At 39.1% G+C, this 22,746-nt stretch overlaps 1 protein-coding gene across 1 annotated transcript; it reads right to left on the reverse strand.

The window, feature by feature from the left end:
- Nucleotides 1-789: 789 nt before the first annotated feature.
- On the reverse strand, nt 790-18,108 carry LOC146666623 (LIM/homeobox protein LMX-1.2-like). Its single transcript, XM_085411384.1, has 7 exons — nt 17,991-18,108; nt 16,910-17,096; nt 6,763-6,995; nt 6,411-6,586; nt 5,379-5,456; nt 2,640-2,706; nt 790-1,190 (listed from the first exon to the last, which is right to left on the reverse strand). The coding sequence occupies exons 1-7, from the start codon at nt 18,106-18,108 to the stop codon at nt 967-969; spliced, it is 1,083 nt and encodes a 360-aa protein (XP_085267510.1). The 3' UTR covers nt 790-966.
- Nucleotides 18,109-22,746: the final 4,638 nt, after the last annotated feature.

Genomic DNA, 22,746 nt, shown 5'->3' on the forward strand with positions numbered 1-22,746 from the left:
CAATAAATATACACTGCTTAAAAATAATAATAAAGGAACGTGTTGAAAATACATTTTACCTCAATGGGGAAAAAATCATGTTGGGTATCCATAGTAATATGGACTATCAAGCTACAGAGGGCTGAAGTCAAAATCACTGTGAAAATTGAAGTTAACAAATGATGGCAGGCTAGTCCATTTTGTTGAAATTCCATTGCGATAACTCAGAATGATACTCATTAGTTTGTATGCCATGACAAAATCAGGGCATGCTTTTACAGTAAGTAATGAGATGATAAATCATGTCCAGTGGGATCTCCTCCCAGCTCTGAAACAGCACATCACTGAGTTCATGGACAGTCTGAGGTGCAACCTGTCAGTGTTAGATGGATAGAAACATAATGTCCAAGAGGATGGATTTAAAAAGGTGAGTGTTGGGACCACCATATCAATTCCTTCATCCTCCAGGAACTGCCTGCATACTCTTACCACATGAGGCCGAGCATTGTCACACACCAGGAGGAACCCAGGACCCATTGTACTAACGTAGGGGCTGACAGTGGGTCTAAGGATTTCATCCTGATACCTAATAGTGGCATTGCTTAGCCAATAGAGGTGTGATAACATGAATATGCCTTCCTGGACCATCACTGACCCACCAGTAAACCAGTCATTCTTAGCCAGTCATCTCATTTCAGCCAGCTAGTAAAATTACACATACACGGCTATGAACTAACACTTTCAATACTATTACATTTTGCTATGAAACAGGACTCAACTAGTTATTATCTTAATTAACCGCCTGCTTAAAAGGCAATCCCACTGCAACAAAACAACTTTTGAGAAACAAAGGAGTCCAGTATCTGCTTTAGGTGCGCCTTTCCTTGGATAGAGGTTAGTCTGGTGTATTTGGTCGGCCTTGGTCATATTTAGTTGCTTGCTGTTTTGTGTCTTATGGCCAAGTAGACTCTGTGCCTTTTGTCTGCACTATGGTGGGCTCACCGTCCACAGCCTGGTAGGAGGTATGGTGGGCTGAGAAGAACTGAAACTGATGATGTGTCTTAAGAAGTATGAGCTTTGCATGGAGTGAAGACAGTCAATGGTGTTCCCCACCCTTTCATGTAAAGAGGCTTCATCTGGAGTGGCCATGAAGCAATCATTTAGACTTGTCAGAGAGGTCTCACTGTCAATGTCATGGATGAAGTCAATACCTGTCAAAATTAGAGAAGAAGATATAAAGAAGTAAAAAAAAGGACCATGTAGAGAGAGTTTAATAATCTTTTATTACAAATTATACATAACCTGAGCCGCTGCTAACAAAGTTCTGTTATTATCAATGTTCTATTTAAAATATAGGTTGGAAAAAGTGCAGGGAATTGTTCAACTTATTTAGAAAGACAAACAAAAGAAACCAGAAGTAAGAGATTAACTGAACATCTTCTCAAACCTTTATCTTGTAAATGTCCATTTTATTTCTTTAAGTTACCAGTTGGTTATATTCACTTTCTACCTCCTTAGTTACTACTACTACCTCAGTTAACACCAAAAGTTTTTTGCTGTTCTTTGACTACTTGTTTAGACTTGTATTTATCTTCAGAAATTAGTATATCACTGTGTCAGCTCAGGTTGAGCAGTCTGGAGAGAAAGAGGCACAGCTGAGATGGTTTGGGTTTGTGAAAAGGATAGTGGATATATTGCGCAAAGGATGCTGAATATAGAAGTGCCAGACATATTGAAAAGACATGTAAATATTGTATATCGTATAGAGGTTAATACACAAATAAAATTGTCAGTTTAGATCTGACATTTTATCCTGATATTATACAACACAATGACAGTATTGTCTGTTTGTTTGAAGTAGCTGTTTCTTTCATTTTCCTTTTCTATTTTATTGATCTATTCTCCTGCAGGACTTAAGCAGCACACCAATGTTAAAATGTTCTTGTACAACAACGTGTCTTACATAGAAACAAATAAATCATCATTATCATTGGCTGTTTGATCTTAAAGATGTCTCACCTAACATTTCATTTGCTAATCTCACCTTCAAACAACCGGCTGCTTGCTGCTGGGTTGCTTAGTTCGTTTGGTTAACAGCAGCGGCTTCGACTCTAATAAACCCTGTTGCCATGCCAATATTGACATGCTGGAAGTCCCTGAACAGACAGAAGCAGTGCTTGCCAAACCAGTGAGACACTTATCTAAACTGTCTGTTCATATCCACTGTGAGACCACAGTGGCAATAAGCCCACTAGCCATGTGGAACTATATTGCAGAGAGAATCTCAGCTCCCGCTTTATAGCTCTGCTGTTGAAAAACCCATATTTACCAGCAGAGATGAAATTCTGGTTTCACAATATGGGGCGTGCTAAAAACTACAAAACTGGGAGTGTTTGCTGAGTGACTTTACTCTTTTTATTGTTCCAATAAAAAATTTAATATTTCAAGCTGTCTCTCCAAATTATTGATAAATCACCTAGCTTTCTGGAATCGCTGTTATTAGAATTCTAAAGGACAGATTGTAATGACAGTTACATTTCTAATGTTCTTCTGCCCCACTGACGCAGAAGGACGTCAGTGGTGGCGCGTTTCATTTTGCTACATTAGAGAAAAGTAGCAAAAAAAAGGAACTGGAAATGCAAACAAAGATAAATCCTTACCTTGGCCTAGCCTTTGGCTGTTGTGTTGCTCCTGCTGTTGCTGTTGTCTGCGGGCTAACTTCTTCATCTGCAAATAAATAAATAGCAAACAGTTTGATACATGACTGACAGGCAAACAAGCAGACACACACACACAACCAAAAACACACATGCAATACTGTGCAAAGTCTTGTGCTGTTTCTTTATATTGTGGTTCTAAGGACCAGTAATTTTTCTAAGCAATGTTCTTAAGGTCTTTCAAAGATATTTTTTGGACATAGTTAGCACTTTAGGTACTTTGTTACTTGCAGCTCATAACTGCAACAAATAATTAGCTCCCACTTATCACAAGTGTTTTCAGGAAAAGGTTTGTATTGTATTGTATTGCCAAATGGATTGAGCAGTTGCCCGGGTATGAGTGTGGGGCAGCATTACAGCATACAGTAAAGAGGACTGTGTCATGTGAAGCAGGGCCACATAGGAGCTTGATAAGACCACTAAAGCAGACAGCCATAGAGACAAAACACAGAGGTGACTCTTGGACTTCCTTTCCTGGGCGGTCCTCATGTGAGCTAATTTCTGTTTTGAAGCTTTATTTTCATGTATGCACATGTTTCAATAAATCACGGCTCCTATTTATCATTTTGTAGCAAAATGTAAAGAAATCAGAGGTAGTTTAAGACTTTTACACAATATTGTACCAATGTATCGGTTAATATGTACAAATAGATTAAATACAAATAGGAATAAATAAGTGGAGACGGCAAAAAATTGAAGTGTTAAATAGATTTATGTGCAAAAGAGCTATGAGCTCATGAGATGACCTGATGTGCAAAAATTATTATTACTAGTTAAAATAGGTCAGCTGTTCAAGAGTCTGATAGCAGTGGGGAAGAAGGAGTTGTTGAGTCGGGATCTTCTAGAGTTCACACTTCTAAACCTTTGTCCCGAGAGCAGAAGTGTGAACAGTCCGTGTTGGGGGTGTGTGGGGTCTTTGAGGATGGAGGCAGCTCTCTTCTGGACTCTGCGATGGTAGATGCTCTGCAGAGAGGGCAGCGGAGTCCTGGTGATCTTCTCTGCAGCTGCTATCACTCTCTGCAGGTCCATAGCAGTAGTGCTGCCGTACCATGCAGTGATGCAGCTGGTCAGGGTGCTCTCCACAATGCAGCTGTAGAACCTGCCAAGGATCTTGGCCAACATACCAAATTTCCTCAGCCTCCTCAGGAAATACAGCCACTGCTGAGCCTTCTTGACCAGCTTTGTGGTGTTCAGTGTCCAGGTGAGGTCCTCTGTGATGTAGACGCCCAGGTATCTAAAGCTGCTCACCCTCTCCACTTCCACACACAAAGTGAGTGACAGTGACAGTATTGAAGGCGGAGCTGTAATCAACAAAAAGTACCGTGATGTATGAGCCTTTGTTGCTGTAGGCTTTATCCAGTGTATTTTTCCACCTTGTTGCACAATCAAATACTGTTCAAACCTGGGGAAATCTGGCCAGGATTTCTGTTGACTGCTTACAGCTCATCCATGGTTGAGTTAGCATTAGCATCGGGTGGTACATACACGGCCGTTACCATGATGACAGTAAACTCATAAGGTATGTAGATAGGTCTGCATTTAACAGTCAAATATTCCAAATCAGAACACTGGCTGTCTACAGTCTTTTGTCTCTTTAGACCAGCTGTCATTGATCTAGATGCATAAACCCCCAATGTTGGTGAAGCAAATACTCGGGAGCGGTGGCTTAAATGTTTTTTTCTTTAACCATGCTACTGGGCCCACCCTGCAGCCTCGCTTTTGCCTCCTTTGTTTACACTTCCTTTTGGGCTTGCTGCAGGCCTGGAGTTCTTATTATGTTCTCCGGAATCCTGTGGAAGTGGTGATAGTCTGACATAGTGTTCCTTGCACAGTGTAATCCCAAACTCAGAAGGTCCTGAGTAGATACTACTCGCCATACAGTAGTAAAAAACACATACATCCACACATATACATGTAAAAAATCTAGAAAAGCAAGCACCGAATGTGGAGAGCAGTAAGCCACTGTGTCTATGTGTGTGTCGATGTCTTGTGGAAGGAGGGAACCTAACATGCATGTCTGTGGAAACCCGGAGTACCTCGAGAGAACCCACAAGGGCACAAGGAGAAGATGCACACTAATTCATATGCTACAGAAGAAAGCTTTGAAAATTTTAAAAGCTTCTAGGTTATTGGGAACCAGATGACAGACTATTCATCATGCTAGAATTTTTAAAACACTATGTTGTTTTTTTAATTTACAAAGAAGAAATTAGTAGACATGCAAGAGCAATGAATGGCTGTTAAATTAAACGGCATGATTATGATATATTTTAGACTTGAGCAAGTATTGCATCAGACCGATGATGGACAATAGTAAAATCCCTGTAGCTAGTGAGACTATGATGAGTTTATTCTCTCAAATGCCACCAAGCCAGACAAATTAGATTAGAAACTCTCAGTACACTGAAGCTTGACTGATGAAAAACTGATTACATAACTAAGGACTTTTGGGAATAAACAGTAAGGGCCCATTGTCAGAGGATGCAATGTGGGGGGCCATCAGCGACTAAGACTTCTGTGAAACACCTAAAGGCTCATTTTAACTATCTTTGCTTAGAAGAAGCAATTTAAAAATTGTAACTGTAGTTCAACAATGTGAATGCTTAGAAGTTACAACCACAAAATTATGAAACTAGGTTATAAATGTATAAATGCTTATAGCTTTGGGGATGTGCTCCTTACCTTTGCTCTCTGGTTCTGGAACCAGACTTGGACCACACGAACACTAAGTCCAGTCTCTGCAGCCAGGGTCTCTCTTACCTGTAAATCACAGCACAATTAAATTTTATTATTATTATTATTATTATTATTGTTGTTGTTGTTGTTGTTGTTGTCGTTGTTATTATTTTATTATTATTATTAATAAAAATAATATTAATAAAACAATTAATACTATTAGTATTCTTACTTTTTTATTATAACAAATACATTAAAAAAAACCAACATGCTTCCATTAAACAAACTCTTCTGGGCTGTAACTGTGTAATGCATTAACCAGTTTTCTGGCAGTGCAGGCATTTGCTAGTTTTTATTAGCTTTAAATTCTACTACCCTCAGTGTCACCCTTGATAGAGGACAAATGTAGACACACCAGCTCAGAAGTATAAATAAAAACACACACATATATACAACAACATAATCTATTACAATGTAGGCTCTACAGGGTTTCAACCCTCAAGCGTCGATGCAGGACTGACAAAACCCTATTTTAAAAGAAAAGAAAAGAAAATGACAAAATGTTGCTTGGAAATAAGATAATTTTCATGACAACATAAGTAAGGTTTTGTGCTTAAACATATTAATTTTCTTTGCATATATGTGTTAATAAGTTTAATGAAGTCTCAACTGTTAATTCATTCAACTCCTCATTTTAAATTTGGGTTGTTAAAGCTAGAGGAACTAATTTTTAAGTTTCAGTGTTAAAATAATTTTAAATATTTGCTTGGCTGGTTGTCTTGGGGCCTTTTCCTTCATATTCAAACTGCTACTTTTATTAAGAACATAATACTGTTTTTCTACTATGACTTCTTAGTCATAGTAGAAAAATAGACTTGAGGTGACTGCTGTTAAGCATTGATGCTATATAAACGAAATGATACTGAATTCAAATGTAATGTAAGAAATGAAATGCAATGTAATTGTAGTACTTGATATGTGGTTTTTGACTCAAATATACCAGTATACAATTATAATATACTCTATACCTCTACTCACCTTTCTGCAGGGTTTGGAAGAAACCTCAAAAGAGGCCTTAAAGGCTCTCTGCTGCGGGGTGGTCAGGATGGTGCGTGGGCGTTTGGGCCTTAGGGGTTCTTTGCTGTCACTGCTGCATTTCCTGACTGATAGGGTTTTTTCTGATTTCACATCCTCGTCCTCATCCTCATTCTTATCTGTCACCAGACACAAATAATTCCATTAATCCCTTTGTTTAATTGTTGCTGCAGATTTGACCTGAGTTCAGTTTTTTGCATTGCATGGGAATTTTCCATTTCTAGATAAAGTCATCAATTAGGTACGTTCCTTTTGATTCAGTTCTTTTCTTTAATAATCTGTTATAAAATATTACCTGAGTCTGTGATGTCTGTACTGAGTGTACTGAGCAGGGCCCTCTCTCTCTCATAGTCAGTCTTGCACAGCAGCTGACCTTTTTTCAGTACAAACTCATCTCCTTTACACAGCTGGCGCTGGCAGACACAGCAGCGGAAGCAGCTGAGATGGTAAACACTGTCCAGAGCTCGCATAACAAACTCTGTGGGCGCTATCTTTCCAAGACAGTTGCTGCACTCCACAGCAAACAACCTGAGCACAAGGGGAAGGAAGAACAGTGTTATTGATGCAGCATTTTTAGGGAAAATTGTGTTTGACATATTTTCCTTGCAATTGAATCATTCTAGCAGTTATGTTTCTCCTCCAACAGAGTGCGGAGGAGGAGCAATGAGATAACACAAACACAAAAGCTACCAAGCTAAATCTAATAAAAGTTGTTTTGCCTTCTGACCATAATTCAACACATTTTGCTGCTCAAATTGAAATTCGGGTGAAAAATTATTTGTCACACTGAAAAACCTGATAGTTTCACCGATTATTTTCATTTGAATGGGTTTACAAACTGGCGTACTCAAACAACAGTTTTCAACAGTATTTAAACACAAGAGGCTTCTCTTTAAAATGTCTTCTTTCTACAGTTTTCTCACCATCCCATTACCACTGAAGTGTAAAGTTATTTATCAATTTACAGGATCTCTGTGGCTTTTAAATCACAAAACACTAAGTTTGGTGGATAATTTTCCAGAAATTGTTACTTTAATTAAGGTACCAAAGTAACACCTAGATTAAAAAAAACTGAATCTAGTTTTGGTGTTACTTTTCTGTTACTTTTAGCCACAGCTAACTTTTGTCACAGGAAGCGTCGGTTACCTTTGATTCCACTGAATCACAACCAAGTCTAAATTTCATGGGTGTGTTCATGTCCTGCTAACAATAACTGGAGCTTGCCAATCTTAGAGGCCAGTAGTTTTGTTTTTCTTTTGGTTGTTTCTCTATGAGCCTCTGGTCTAATGGAAAACTGATTAGACCAGAGGAGACTAGTGTGCTATACAAGTTGCTGTAGGATCTGGTATCACTGCTCTGAGAGACGGTTTTTGTACAATGACAATAAAGGGCTAGTCTGTTCTAGTTACCATTGGTATCTTTGTGGTAACAGCACATGAGCTTCTGGACTGGTTCTTATACAACTTGCCTCATTCACCCGTGTCTGTGTGTGTGTGTGTGTGGGAGGGGGGGGCATGCAAGAACTGAATCTTGGAAAAGAGTTAAAGAGTGGGAGAGGAGGAAAGAGGTAGCATTAGGCAGGTACACAAGAGTTTGGACAGCTGCACTGTTCCTTTCTAATGACACTATCCTTCTCTGTTCAATAGTTTTTTCTCCCATTCCCCATATCTCATTGATCTTCTCTTTCAACCTTTGTCTTACCATCTGTCAATTCAGAAAGTGAGAAGAACATTTGCCATCAAGGCTCTTTAAAAAAAAAAAAGATGGACAGAGTATATAAAGTATAAGACATTGCCTAGTAAAATTAACAAATAAAAATACACCACAATCTGGTTCAAATCACTGTAATTGCAATGTATGCTCATAATAGAGTTGTGTAACAGAACCACGACAGGCCCGATGACGAGTTCATGGTTTTCAGCATTTCTTTATTTAACACTTTTATTCTCCTGGTCGCTGTACAACAACAGTCGGCTGCAGCTCCGCCGCTCACAGCCCGACACATATCAACAACAACAACATAACAGACAGCACAGCTTTTTATGCCGGCAGAGGCGTGATTGCAGATGCCATGCAATTGCATCCATCTCCCCTGCAACAACACCTCAGACCACGCACTGCCGAAGTTGATACACTCCTCATTAAATGGATATAAGCACTAACCCCATGGTGTGAAGGGATAACTAAGAGGGATAGAAAGAGTTGAGTGAAGGTAAATTGCTACATGCTTACAGAACACACTATCAGACAGGAAGGGCTGCTTGCCCTTGGGTGTATGATAACAGGGTGCTCATTTTCATGCATGAAAATAAAACATCCCTGGTAACAACTGTAAGGTAAGGAGGGTTTTTTTTTTCATACAGGACAAGATCCCTGACTGGAGGTTAATGACTGCTATCATGTGGAAGGACCCCAAGGAGAACAAATCAAGTCTAAACCATGGCACCTCCCCATCAATAGCCAATCAAAATTATTTCCGGTTGTCATGTGTCTAATACAGTCCTTGCAGTGACACCGCCCCTCTTGGACTGAGATTGCCCACCCCTGGTCTAATATATGCTTTGAATTATGAACTGTGCTTCACTTCTCCACGTGCAGACTGCCTGACATTGAGAAGTCCACAGCTGTGCAAGCCAAATCTTTAACTGCCTGATAATTGCTAGATTGTCTCCTGAACTACTCTCAGCAAAAAAACGAACACAACACCTTGATTCACTGAGTTATCAATAGTGTGAGCAGTTACACAACTCACCAAGAATGTTTGCAATGCTGTTAACAGATAAATTTGCATAAGTAAAGGAAATTAAAATTCAATTGAGTTCAATTTTATTTATATAGCGCCAAATCACAACAACAGTCGCCTCAAGGTGCTTTATATTATAAGGTAGACCCTACAATAATACATACAGAGAAAAAACCCCAACAATCATATGACCCCCTATGAGCAAGCACTTTGTGACAGTGGGGAAATAAAAAATCCCCTTCAACAGGAAGAAACTTCTGGCAGAACCAGGCTCAGTTAGGGGCGGCCATCTGCTGCAACTGGTTGGGGTGAGAGACCACAGCTTCTCTGCAACTTTAAAAAAACAAAACTTTTCAAGCTTGCATAGACTGCAACAGTTTAAATCCTTGTTTATACCTAAACGTGTAATTTTCACAACCTTTTGTTTTTCAGTTGTTGTGGGCTTTCATATATGCTGTAAACAAAGTGTACTAAAGTAAAATAAAAGCCTGGAAAGAAATGTGTGGAAAATACAGTGTAAGAAGGGTTGGTTAGACTAGTCTACATCCCTAATAATTGTGAATGAAGGGGAAATATTATTTATTCTTTCCTCTGAAATACCCCAAAGATACTCATTGCATTAAAAAAAATAAATAAACAACTTTAAAAACATTATATACTGTTTCGCCTTGCCAAGTATCATCAGGAATCAGTAAGTATGTTTAGGCACTCGAAAAATAAGTCCCATGGTGTATTATACAGTGCAATGTGTCATCTTTGAAAGGCAGAGTGAAAACGTCTTTCTCTTTGCAAGCTTTTAGTTAGATTTAGAGGCAGGCAAAAGCAAAGGGTTCATTTTTTTTTATACCAAAACACTTTGAGTCTGTGTCATATATGGAATATAAAAATTATTTTTAAGATCCATATTGTGAGAATCACACATTTACTTTTGTTTAATATTATACAGAAATGACAAAAGGGTTTTTCCACTACTCCTACTCCCTTTTTTCACCGATAGCTCTACTGATAGCTGAGATCATTACCATGCTAAAAACATGTTGAAGTGAGTTTCTAGAGAATCTCTAGGCTTTACTATGAATTTTTGAGCTTTCGCTGAACAAACAGCAAATCCATTCTCTGAATACTGATTTTATTTTCCCTGCCTCCTTCATAGACATCTTTTGATTACTCTGGCTAATTAAAAGTCCATCAAGCTGCCACCCAAAGCCACCACCCACTCATCCACCCAACCTCCTCTTTTAGGTCACCCAGCTCCATGAAGAGGGAGAACAAACAAGACAATAGTGAAGGAACACACACAGTCTGTTTTTACTGCTTCATTCTTTTTCCTCTCCTCTTATCCTCTTTAATCCTGTACCTCTTTATGCTTATTAAGCTGCTGGAAGCATAGGGCACAGGTCCAATGGGTTAAAGCTCCACCAAAGAGTTGACTCTAGCACTGAAAGGCCACAAAGAACTGAAGAGGACTTTGCGTGATTGCACTAATGGTAGTTTTCTATGTTTATAATTCCCTCTATCTATCTATCTATCTATTTTTATTTCATTTTATTATTCACATTATTATCTGATTCAGTATTATGCCAGAGCTGACAGTGGGTTAGAGCCAGGTTGGTGAAAGATGGAAGGAAGAAGAATAGAAAACGAAATTGAACAGAACCCTAAACTGACTCTGGTAGATGTCCCCACCCCAGACAGGGTGTAAAAAGCAGTGGTGTAGGAAGACCCGCCTCATCCCTTCCGTACTTGACAGTGTTCAAGGTCGACTGTTTTGTGCATGTGTTGTATGTGAGTGTATGAGGTGTAAATGAGTATGACTGTGTGAAAACTAGAGTGGTAATAAAATTGAGGGGACAGATGCAACATGAGAATACGATTGCTGGCCTCTCCCTGAAAACCCTCAATGTCTAAGGTGCAGGTAAAATAGCAACGAAGAGGCGACTGGAACTATCTCATCAACCTCATCCACCAACCTCTGGATAACACAACTGCCCCCAAGCCCTAAATGTCAAGGCTCTGTGTGCGGGCAGGCAGAGATGAGGATCCAAATGCAGGACTCGGAAAATGGAATGTAACTCAAAAAACCTCAGCTTTATTGCTGGCAGGAAAACAAACATAAAGTGAGGACGGAACACTGAGACCAAGAACACACAGGCATAAACTGATGGTACGACGCGACACTGAGCATGGGAAAACACAGGGCTTATATACACAGGGTAGTAACGGGGAAATCGGCAACAGGAGGGAGACACAGCTGGGAGAGATCAGGGCTAACGAGACAGGGGGAACAAAGCTGCACATACTAACATCAGACAAGAACAAGAACCTTCAAAGTAAAACAGGAACCAAAACACACTTTACTAAGACACAGACTAGACAGAGACAGACTTGACACTGACCAAAGGCTACTAAATGATAATCATAATCACAACAGTATCAGATCATAAATCATAATATAGAAAAACACCAAGATAACTGAAACACCAAGTACCAGAGAAACATAAAGGAAAATCCATGATGCAAAAGTACCAAAACATAATGAACTCAAAATACTGGGTCCAACGGACCCAGAACCGTGACACTAAAAAATAAAGTCATTATAGCTCATGTGTCATGTGCTCTCATTACTTTATTATTTATTATTTGTTTCATTAATATAAAAGTAACTAGAACTTAAAACAATCTCCAACCTGAAGTCACATCCCTTCCCAGGAAAACTAAAGGAAGAGGAAAAAGGGAAGTAAAATCTGAAAGGAAACTGTAACGTCTACAACCGACTCCGTGATATAACACACTATTTAGACACCATCTCCAACGGAAGTAACACGATATCGTCCTCTCAAATCCACACACGGTGTGCACACTGCTTTGAAAGGCCCAACAGCTTTGTTTGCTCTCCTCTTTTTCCCCTTTATACGCTGTGCCCACAACTATGAGGAGAAACACCTGCTGTCAGAGGGAAGACAAATCCAACAGAGAAAGGGGAGCGAGAGAAAACCACACACATACAGCACCATTGCTGTAACAGTTGTCAGAGGGATGTGGGGGGGAGGTAGACAACTGTACGTGGAAGGAGAGATTTCTTACACCCCACTGCAAGGTAAGGAAAAGCAAATCCGGAACCAACACCAGCAGCAACCGCCGTCCCCAGTCTGGCTCAACAAGTTCCAACAAGCCCATCTAAATGTCCGGTCATCTTGCTGTTACACTGTCACACAAAGATTTTTCTGCTTTAACAGCGCGGCTTGTCATTAATAAAACAGCTGTAGCAGTAAGAAGACAAAGAGGTAATTTCATGACACAAATCAGTACATATTTAAAACACACTTTACCTGAAACACTGCTTTTTGTGTTGTCTGTCTGTCTTTTGTCTCTTTCTAATGTGACAGCGCTGACTGGGCTGTTAAATGGGCGCAAGCTGTATTAAAAACTAACTCATCTCTCTTGTGAGGAGTTTCTTGCTCAGTTCTGCAGTGTTTTTGACAAGGGTTCAAACCTCAATGCCTCTGCTTTTTTCCCTGAGGCCATTTGTCTATTGGTCTTTGGATTCTGGCAGAAGACATGGGATTGGAGTAAAAGGCCCCTCATGGAGCTTTCCTATGCACTTTAAATGATGAACTAAAATCATATCCTCGCTTGAATCCCCGCCCTATAAGTGTTTCCAAGTCACTGCTCTCAATGGAAAAAGACTACTCAACATAACTCACAAAACCCAGCTGGCAACTCCCACTGTGTAAGGCAACCACACAGAACAAATATGCTTCTATCTATTTGTTGCACCACTCGCTCCTCTCGTCCTCGGTCATTCATGGCTAAGAGAGAATAATCTCAACACTAAATAGAGAAAAAAAACCATTTATTTCTGGTTGGAGCACTCACTGGCATCAATTCTGTTTGAAAAATACTATCCATCATTCTCCTCTTAGCCTCCCCCATCTCCACCTGATCTAAATGGTAAATGGTTAATGGCCTGCATTTATATAGCGCTTTACTAGTCCCGAAGGACCCCAAAGCGCTTTACACATCCAGGCATTCACCCATTCACACACTGGTGATGGCAAGCTACATTGTAGCCACAGCCACCCTGGGGCGCACTGACAGAGGCGAGGCTGCCGGACACTGGCGCCACCGGTCCCTCTGACCACCACCAGTAGGCAACGGGTGAAGTGTCTTGCCCGATCTAGCTTCAGTACCCCGTGTATCTTGTTTAGATGAAGTATTTTTAAAAAAGCCCTGTCTCTCTTTCTCTTCCTCCTCACAGAATTTACTATCAACTATCAATTTGCTATCAACCTTTATCCTAGTGGACCTTTGCCCACCAGCAGTTTATATAGTTTATCCAAACTGGAAAAAGAAGACATGGAGAAATACATGACAAACTCACTGACTAACATTCTTTCTGTCTTCCAGGCACTTGTCAATGACGCCATTCGGGATATCATCAATCACCTTGTTTTTGCCTACTTGAATTACATCACACAATTCCTTACATGACATTGTGGCTGTGGCTCAGGTGGTAGAGAAGATCAGCTACTGACTGGAAGGTTGGTGGTTTGATCCTTGGCTTCCCCCAGTCTGTATGCCAAATATCCTTGGGAAAGATAGTAACCCCAAGTTAGCTCCATCGGAGCATGAATGAATGTGTGTGAATGTTGCTTAGATTGCACTTGTGTATAGAAGAAAGTGCTTGGGTGAATGAGGCATGTTGTATACAGTGCTTGGAGTACTCCAGGAGAGAAGAAAAGCGCTATCAGTCCATTTACCTTGTGTTCGTTTGTCTTATAGTCAAGCATCTCAGTCATCACTGATGCCGAGTTGTAGATCACCTGCTTGGTTTCGGTGATGATCGCAGTAGAGATTGTTTATAGTGCTGTAGTCACATCTTGTAGAAGACCTTCAGATGATATGGTGACCTTCAGAGTGGACAATGGTGCTTTAAGAGGAGCAGATAGGCCCAAAAAAAATCCCATATAGAGATAATGTGACAGTAAGTCAGCCCGCTATCAGTGTGCTGCTCCTGTCTGGAAGACGCCTCAATACAACAGGCAAGACCACCAAGCTGCAGGATTCCCCCTCCAGCAACACAACAAATAGTGGGAGTAACACACACATTTAATGAAAGCTCTTAAAACATGTGGTTATCCCAATTGGGCTTTCATCAAATCAACAAAGATGAATAAAAAAGAAGGTCAGACACCAACTAGCGAGAAACAGAAAGCCAAACAGAACAACATTGCCATGTTTTGCTTAGCAGATAAACTCAGGAGAATTTTCTTAAAGCATGACATCCCTGTGCACTTCCCACCCAGTGACAGCCTCAGACAAAAATTGGTTCATCCCAAGGACAAAACTCCCAAAGACAAGCTAAACAACATAGTGTCTGCGTTGAAGTGCAGCAAGTAGTGCTCAGACCTCTATATTGCAATGAGCCACACTATAAATACATGGCACAGCATAAAAGAGCCACCTCGACAGGACATGACTCAACTGTCCATCTGCATTTAAACAATAAAATTTAATTTTTCAAGGATACCGATGTTCAAATTTTGGACAGAAAAGACAAATGGTTTGAAAGAGGAGTAAAGTAAGCCATTTATGTCCAGTGTGAATTCCCATTTTTGAACAGAGGGCTTACGACAACAACTGTCTGTCACTACAATGCGATTTTGAGATCTTTTCCCAGCCACCCTAATGTCCACTCACATCTTGCGTTAGGTGATCTCAAGGGCATATGATAGGGTGAGGCAAGGCAGTGGTTTCACCTGAAACCTCTGCTGATAATGACCCACACCCCTTTTCACACCTATTTGCATGTGATGAGGCACATGATCAATAGTGGGTCAACAATGCTCTCAAGGGACAGTCCCCACTTGGGTTTATTATAATGCTCTATTGAAACTCTTACAGTCAGTGCGATTACTGGCTCTTGTATGTTCAGTAAAAAATCCTGAAAATAGTTTTGTGATACATGCCACCAGCAGGTTTCCAACAACATTCAGCTCTTTTACCCATTTTGAGTGGCTTCAACAAAAATACATTATTTTCACTATGAAAATGAACAATGGTTGTGCAACTAATTATTAATTATTTATCAAATGTGTAGCCTATATGCTGTCTTTAAAGTATTAAAAAATAAAACAAAGGAAAAAATGGTATCAATTAAAATGTGTTTCATAGCCTACATCTGTCACCTGATGCCTTATCCTCTTAATTTTGTTGAACCTTAATAGCAATGTTAGTAGAAATGCATCAAAGGCTAGTTTTGAGTGGCCCCAGGTCTGGATTCCAAAAGAAAAAGTAACAGAGGAAAATAATACAGTTTATTTAAAATTGTCTTTGTTTGGTATGCTTAACCTGTTGTGAGAAGTTGCAAACAACAACAAATACATTAATTCATTAATTGAAAAAAGAAAATTGTGGAAAGACATTTCAGAGAAACCACGCTTCATTTGGTGAGAACCGTCCATGTGCAGATAAAAGAAACAGAGCAAATTCACAACTGGTGAGCAGTTCGATCTTTATGTCATCTTAGAAAAGACACTTAGACTGCCATTTGCTTTAGACGGGTGGTGCACGAAGACATTCACAGTAAGGTGTTCAAGTAATTGATTGATTGATTGATTGATTGATTGATTGATTGATCATTTATTTCGAGCATGTCTGATATGAGGTTTCCAACTGATTTTATTGTCAAGTATCAATGCTAAGAAATCTCCTATATATATATATGTGTGTGTATGTCTAGTGCATTTGTTATTGCTTCAGTTGCTTCAGTTATTGCCAGTGAAGTTGAGCTCTTTACTCTGAATCCATGAATCCTTACTTCATAGATACCATCAAAGATGGGCTATGACATCTGCAGCAAATTGTCCCAATAAGCTACTTTCAATATGATTAATTTACACAGATGACAGAGTAGTGGCTCCATAGGTTTACTAATACCTCAGGTTTACAGATTTACCTCACAATCAGAAGATCCCCAGTTTGATCCCTGTAAGAGACACAAATCCCTTTGTGGGCAGGGTAAGTGGCATTTCTAGACAAGAGTAGAGGCACCTGATTAAACTGTGTTATCTTCCTTTAAGGCAGCTCCATACAGACGTTTTATGATGAAAGTTTCTAAATAATGAATCTTTTGATAACAAAGATTACAGACCCCTATGATAACACGCATCAATTTCTTCTTTTATTTTCTATCTTCCAAATAAGGTAATAACTAAACTTTAATTTCTAACTCCTTAAAAGAACGTTTACATCAATGCACCACAGTGGATACTTAGAACTGTATTAAAGAGATTTCTGGGATGCCAGTAGCTCCATTTAAAATAAAATTACTGGAAGCATTACAATTAATTATGGAATTGTTAAATTTTAATATTTATTATTTTATGAATCAAGAATAAACGCCTTTCAAAAACAAATAAATAAGACATCTTTTAGGAGTCAAGGTGCATATGGAAAAATGTAACCCGTAAAAAATAAACAGAAAAGCACTTCCTTCTTTTCACGCACTAACCAATGTGCTAGGACTAAACAACAACAAAAAAGCCAGATTATAAAACGTGCTCAAGGTTAAATTTGCATAAAAAGCGCCTTCAAATAAACAAAAACAACCCAATTTATACTCTTTTCTTTTACTTTGAGCCACTGGCTGACTGGGCCCACAGAGGCCAAGTCCATGGATACAGAGAAGCGTTCTTACTGTTGGTAGTCGCTCTTGCAGTACGGCTTTGTGTCTCTGAAGTAGCAGGTGTCGGTGAGCGGTTGCTGGCACGCAGCGCACTGAAGGCACTTCTGGTGCCAGGACGCGCCATTGACCCTCATCAGGAAACGGTCTGAAATGATTTGCGCGCAGCCCTCACACACGGCCTGCTGTCGAAAGTCAGCGCCTGATTGACAACAGAACAGACATGAGCGGCGTGAACGAGAAGGTTACAGCTGATGTAAAAGGGGAGAATGCTCCCAAAACTGCGACTGTGATTTGCACATAGCCCTGTAACTCGGGAATATGAATTATTTGTTAACTGTCCAAGTCATCCAAATAAAGCGCTACCCAGACGAACCTGCATGTCACAAAGCTCTTGCTGGAATATAGAGGTCATCATGTACGCACACAAAAAATATATGTCCATTTTACTGGAAAAAATCTGCAAACCTGGTAACAAAAAAATAAATTCACTTTTTTTTTGCGAATACATAAAAAATGAATTTCTTCTCTTGTTTATTTATACGTTTTCCCTAGAATGGTTCGTTTCAGTAAATCAAGAGAATCGCCTGAGTGAATAAAGAGGACAGAACCTGCTGGGGTTATATATTCGTATTAAACACTACTTATATTTTTATAACGACTAAAGAATTCTCTTAGAGGTTTATTGAGAAAACTAGTGGGAGAGTTTCAGTGTTGTACGCCATAAATGAACACAGGGATTATTCATATCTCTTTAAACCGAAACATAATTTTGAAAACAACAACATAAAACATAACTAAATAAAATAAACAACAAGACTACACAAAACTGCCCCAGAAGCATGAAATATAACAACGTAATTTGAAAGACTTTTTATGTTAGAAATTATGCGTCGTAGCAGCAAACATGTTTCATAAAATCAAGTGGGGAACATGTAGCCATAATAATATCATAAAAATATCAAACTGAAAACACAGTCTCGAACCTGGACAGACACAGAAACAAAGGCGTTGCAAAATTAGCTTACACTCTTCCAAACCTGTCAGGAGATGGGAAAGCCGACCATCCCGTTGTGCAGGCAAAAAAGAAACTCACCGATCTTACCATCCAAAGAACTGGTATCGCTCCGCAGTTGATCCTTCATTTTAAAGTCATTCAACATCTTTAAATAGGTAGTGGAGTTAGCCTTGCTGTTCGACTCGCGCTTCTCCATATAATAGCTACACTTGTTGCAATTCCCATAAGCCGTGAGATCCAGGCCTGTGGCTCGTTTTTCCCATCTACAGTCTCTGCTGCCTGAGAGTAAAATATGGGCAAAATCAAGAGCACATAAATGGTCGCAAAGATGAAACCTTCAACAAGTTTCCCCCTCTTGTAAGTCAAGAGGTCTGCACTGAAACTCTCAAGCACCCCTGAACTTGATATCTCAGCCGTGATCTCTCTATACAGCTGGGCAACGGCAGAGATATGAAGCCTACCCATGCTCTCCGGCACAGCATTTTCTTGGCACTGCTGTGGATAGATCCGCCTGCACACAATGGAAGGAAAGAACAATCCTTTCCAAACTGTGTTGTTTATATGCGACAACTGTATCAGTCGGCAGACACCCCACATATGGTGGTGGCCACAAAAAATGAATTAGTTTGCGTTAATTGTTTACAAACGAATTAAACTCAAAATACAAATAATAGACGGGGCATCGTGACACTCATTTATAATATGTGCAGTTTAACACAACCATATATCTCTCTTTCTCTCGCTCTTGCTTACAATCAAGCTTTCAAAGTAAATACGAGTAACTACATACATGCAACAATAAATATAATAATATATTTATATTATAAATATAATATAAAAATAATATAAATAAAAATACTCCTAGCTGGTGTTATCAACTTGCAATATAAAAACAGAGACAATATCAAAAATATTTTTGCAATACTAAAATTGAATGAAAATGCTAACTTGACAAAACTGAGTCTACAACCAGAGTAACATAACGACTACAATTTTTATCTGAAACTATTTCTTATCCATATTATTAAATATGCAAAATTGGCGTTTAGTGCCCTGTCACGTGACAGCTCTAAACGTCTCCATGCCTAATGGTAATCTATTCACGTGAAAGACAGGTTTGGAGCAGATTGTCAGGATGAATTCTCCTTAAATCTGTGTAGCCTGATGCCCCATAAATCCACAGCCTGCTCTCAAAAACACGCACACGTTCACTTTTGTTTGGCATATGAAATACATCTCACCAATAGTCATATAACGTCGCATATTGTCATACATACAAACTATGTGAGGCGCAGTAAAGAACGATTTGTGTCAGCTGTGTGCGATTTTGTTCGCACAGCCCTCACTGTCACATGTGGAAAGCGTCAGGATATTTGAAGAGCAGGAGGAAGCTTTCACTATCGGGGAAAAATCATTTTGACAAATGAAGGATGTGAGCAGGTCAGGCTTGATACTGAGCCTCAGCACGGCGGAGGATTAATTAAAATAAGACAATTTTAGTAAAATATTACTGAAATAAACAAGCACCGACCAAATAAAACTTTCCGAGGCAGAGGTGCCGCCAGGAATTTGGGACCCCGTGAAAAAAAATACAACATTGGGCTCCACCACTTAATATTGTAAACCATGCCATCTTAAAAATGTTGTTGTTCAGCTGTGCAGACATAGATCAACATTCTGTACAGATTAATAGATTTTTTTTAAATTCAAGCAAGGTTCATGAGATATGTGCAACTAATTTCTTACATTTTATATATATACACACACACACACACACACACACACACACACACACACACACACACACACACACACACACACACACACACACACACACACACACACATCTCATCCACAGGCTCACTGGAGCTTATCCTGGCTACCGAAGGGCAAGAGGCGGGGTACGCAGGTCACCAGTCTGATGCAGGACTATCACATAGAGACAGCTATGGACAATTTAGAACAACCAAATAATCTAACCCCATTAATTAATTGTGGGATGAAGCTGAAGATGGTGAAGTCAGAATCTTCTTGCTGTGAGGCAACAGGGCTAACTGTGCCACCCTACTGCCTGCAAATAAAATATATGTTTTGGTTTTTTTTGGTTTAAAGAAAAGTTTAGATAAGTAGATAAGTATTTTTGCCACTTAAACATTTTTGTTTATAATATTTGCGTATTGGCAAATATGACTTAAATGGTAAATGGTCTGTATTTGTATAGCGCTTTACTAGTCCCTAAGGACCCCAAAGCGCTTTACATATCCAGTCATCCACCCATTCACACACACATTCACACACTGGCAAATATTACTTAAATGATCCTGGCTGTAGCTCAGGTAGTAGAGCAGGTCACCTACTAATTGGAAAGCTGGTGGTTTGATCCCTGTCTACTCCAGTTTGCATGCCGAATATCCTTAGGCAAGATACTATGATACTATAGGAGATGCTATCTGATGCATCCATCGGAGTATGAATGTGTGTGAATGCTTGATAGACACTACTAGGTAGAAAGAGCATGGAAAAAGTGCTGGGGTGAATGAGGCAAGTTATGTAAAGTGCTTTGAGTGCTCAGAGTAGAAAAGTGCTAAATAAGAAGCAGTCCATTTACCATTCCTCAGGATAGCACTTTTCAAAGTATAGACAACTCTGTCCTGAGACCTAGTGGAACTCAAATAGGTTTTAATCTCACATTATTGTTCAAACGGAATTTTAAGGTCTCCTGAAAGGCAGAATATATAGCCCCCCACCATTGAGTGATCAATCCTGACACCATGTGGTTAAAAATTGCATGTGGAAAAAAAGTGTGACAAAGAGTGACAAGTTATGTGAAGTAAAGTTTAAAAAATATATTTCAAATGTTTTTATTGTACACTACATTTTTTGAACTTTGAGCCAACTTGTCAGGGAGGGAACACACGGGCAGACAGAGTAACAAGTTTTACAAGTTTTACAAATTACTCTAATTTGTTACAGCTAAATTAGTTTTACTCAGACAACAATTCTGATTTGATTGAAACTTAACCCTTTAAGACCTACCATAGAACCAAGTCCCTCAGAGCTTATATTATATTTTTACATGGTGTGGTGCCATTTTTTGGGAGCATTTCAAGTTGCTATACATCAATACAACCATTATAGCCCAAATTCTAATAATATGTATGCATTAAGTCCATAGTAATTACATAAATTGCAAAAAAGTGCAATAAACTACAAAAAAATTAAAAATCATTTTTGTTTTTTTAACATATATTTCTAGTTAGAGAAATTTAAGCGGCTTATACCTCAAAACTGTAAATACAAAAAAGTTGCACAAAATAGTTTCCCACCACAGGAAATTTATTTTGAGTGTCTTCATAGTTTTAATTTTGAAATACACCAATTTTTATATACTGCAGGAAAAATGAAAATAAATATTATAGTGCAAATTTGCAAAAAAGCAGCATATGCATCAAAATAAACTATTTCCAGCAGTGCAATTTGTCCTAAGCATCCCAGAAACGACACAGAAAGTCATAAAGTCAAAGATAACTTTTAAAAACACCAGTCTAGGCTCATGAGGCCCTGATGGTAAAAAACGACATTTCCGCGAAAATGACGTCACTTCCGGATTTGGGCAAGTAATGGCGGACGTGCGAAAGTTCGCGCTGACGTCTATTCCAACTTAGGAAGTATTACGAACAGCTGATCGGATCGGCAAAGCGTGTTTCTGGAATATTATGTTTTTGTTGCTGCAAGCGCTTTTTATGCAGTTTTTGCAAAGCTATATTTGGAAGGAAACTGTGACCTAGGACAAGCTGATGGCATAAGATGTAAGAACTCCTCCGGTTTCATATGCAAAAAAATTATTGCGCTAGCTTACGTGGTTGCAGTGCTACCGGGGTTTAAAAATAGTTACGCAAAACAGAGCGTGCCCGCTCCAACCAGCTTTAAAGGGTTAAATATGCACTTAAAATAAGCCAAAACTATTTCACAAATGTACATTGAAGCAAATAAAAAAGACCTTAAAGCCCCCCCCCCTACACTTTAGCACAACTCAGTTTTTCACTTAGTATTAGTAATCACCATCAAAACAAAAGCTTTTTAAAATATATGCAAAGTCTTGCCACTAAGTTTTAATTATTCTATTGAAAAAATGCATTGCAATTTTTGAGGTAAATTTATGGGTAGTTAACAGGGATGCACAGAACATGACAAGATGTTAAAGAACCACCTAGTTTTATTCAGGTGTGTTACAGAAGGGAAAAATCTAATATCTGTTGGACAATGGAATCCAAGGACCAGAGGTGGTGATCTCTACCAAATTAACATTCCCACACCCTCTCCATCAACAAACACACATCACATACTAAATAAATAACCTGACATATAAAGAAAAATGTTTAGCATCAAAATTGATAGTGCCTTTCCATTGATTTTTCATTTAATTGCTAACCTGGTAAGTAGCGATGGTGTGATGAAGCCCCATCTCGAATATTTCCGGCCAACTGCTTTGCCAAAAGGCAGGTCCCACAACATCTGACACCAGCTGGTCGTTCGATGTACATCAGCCCGATTTACAGCACGGTATATTACCGCATATGGCAATTTAAGATTAATAACAATCTGAAATGCTGGAAAAATCTTCCCATCACATTATTAGGGTGAATAGCTACCATTAAAATTAAAGCCTTACCCCAAGTTATTATTTTTCTCAATTATCCCATTCAAACCACATCCATATGGTTTTAGACTCCAACATTATTAAGTTTTACTGGAAAAACAAAAGAGCCCAAATCAGTCTTTTCACTCTTCATAAAAACAAATGTACAATACAGTAAAATATATTATAAGATAA

Source organism: Rhamphochromis longiceps, linkage group LG7 (assembly GCF_057381845.1).
Source record: "Rhamphochromis longiceps isolate RC_006_pf linkage group LG7, R_longiceps_female_GT1.1, whole genome shotgun sequence".
In the NCBI taxonomy this organism is placed as follows: Eukaryota; Metazoa; Chordata; class Actinopteri; order Cichliformes; family Cichlidae; genus Rhamphochromis; species Rhamphochromis longiceps.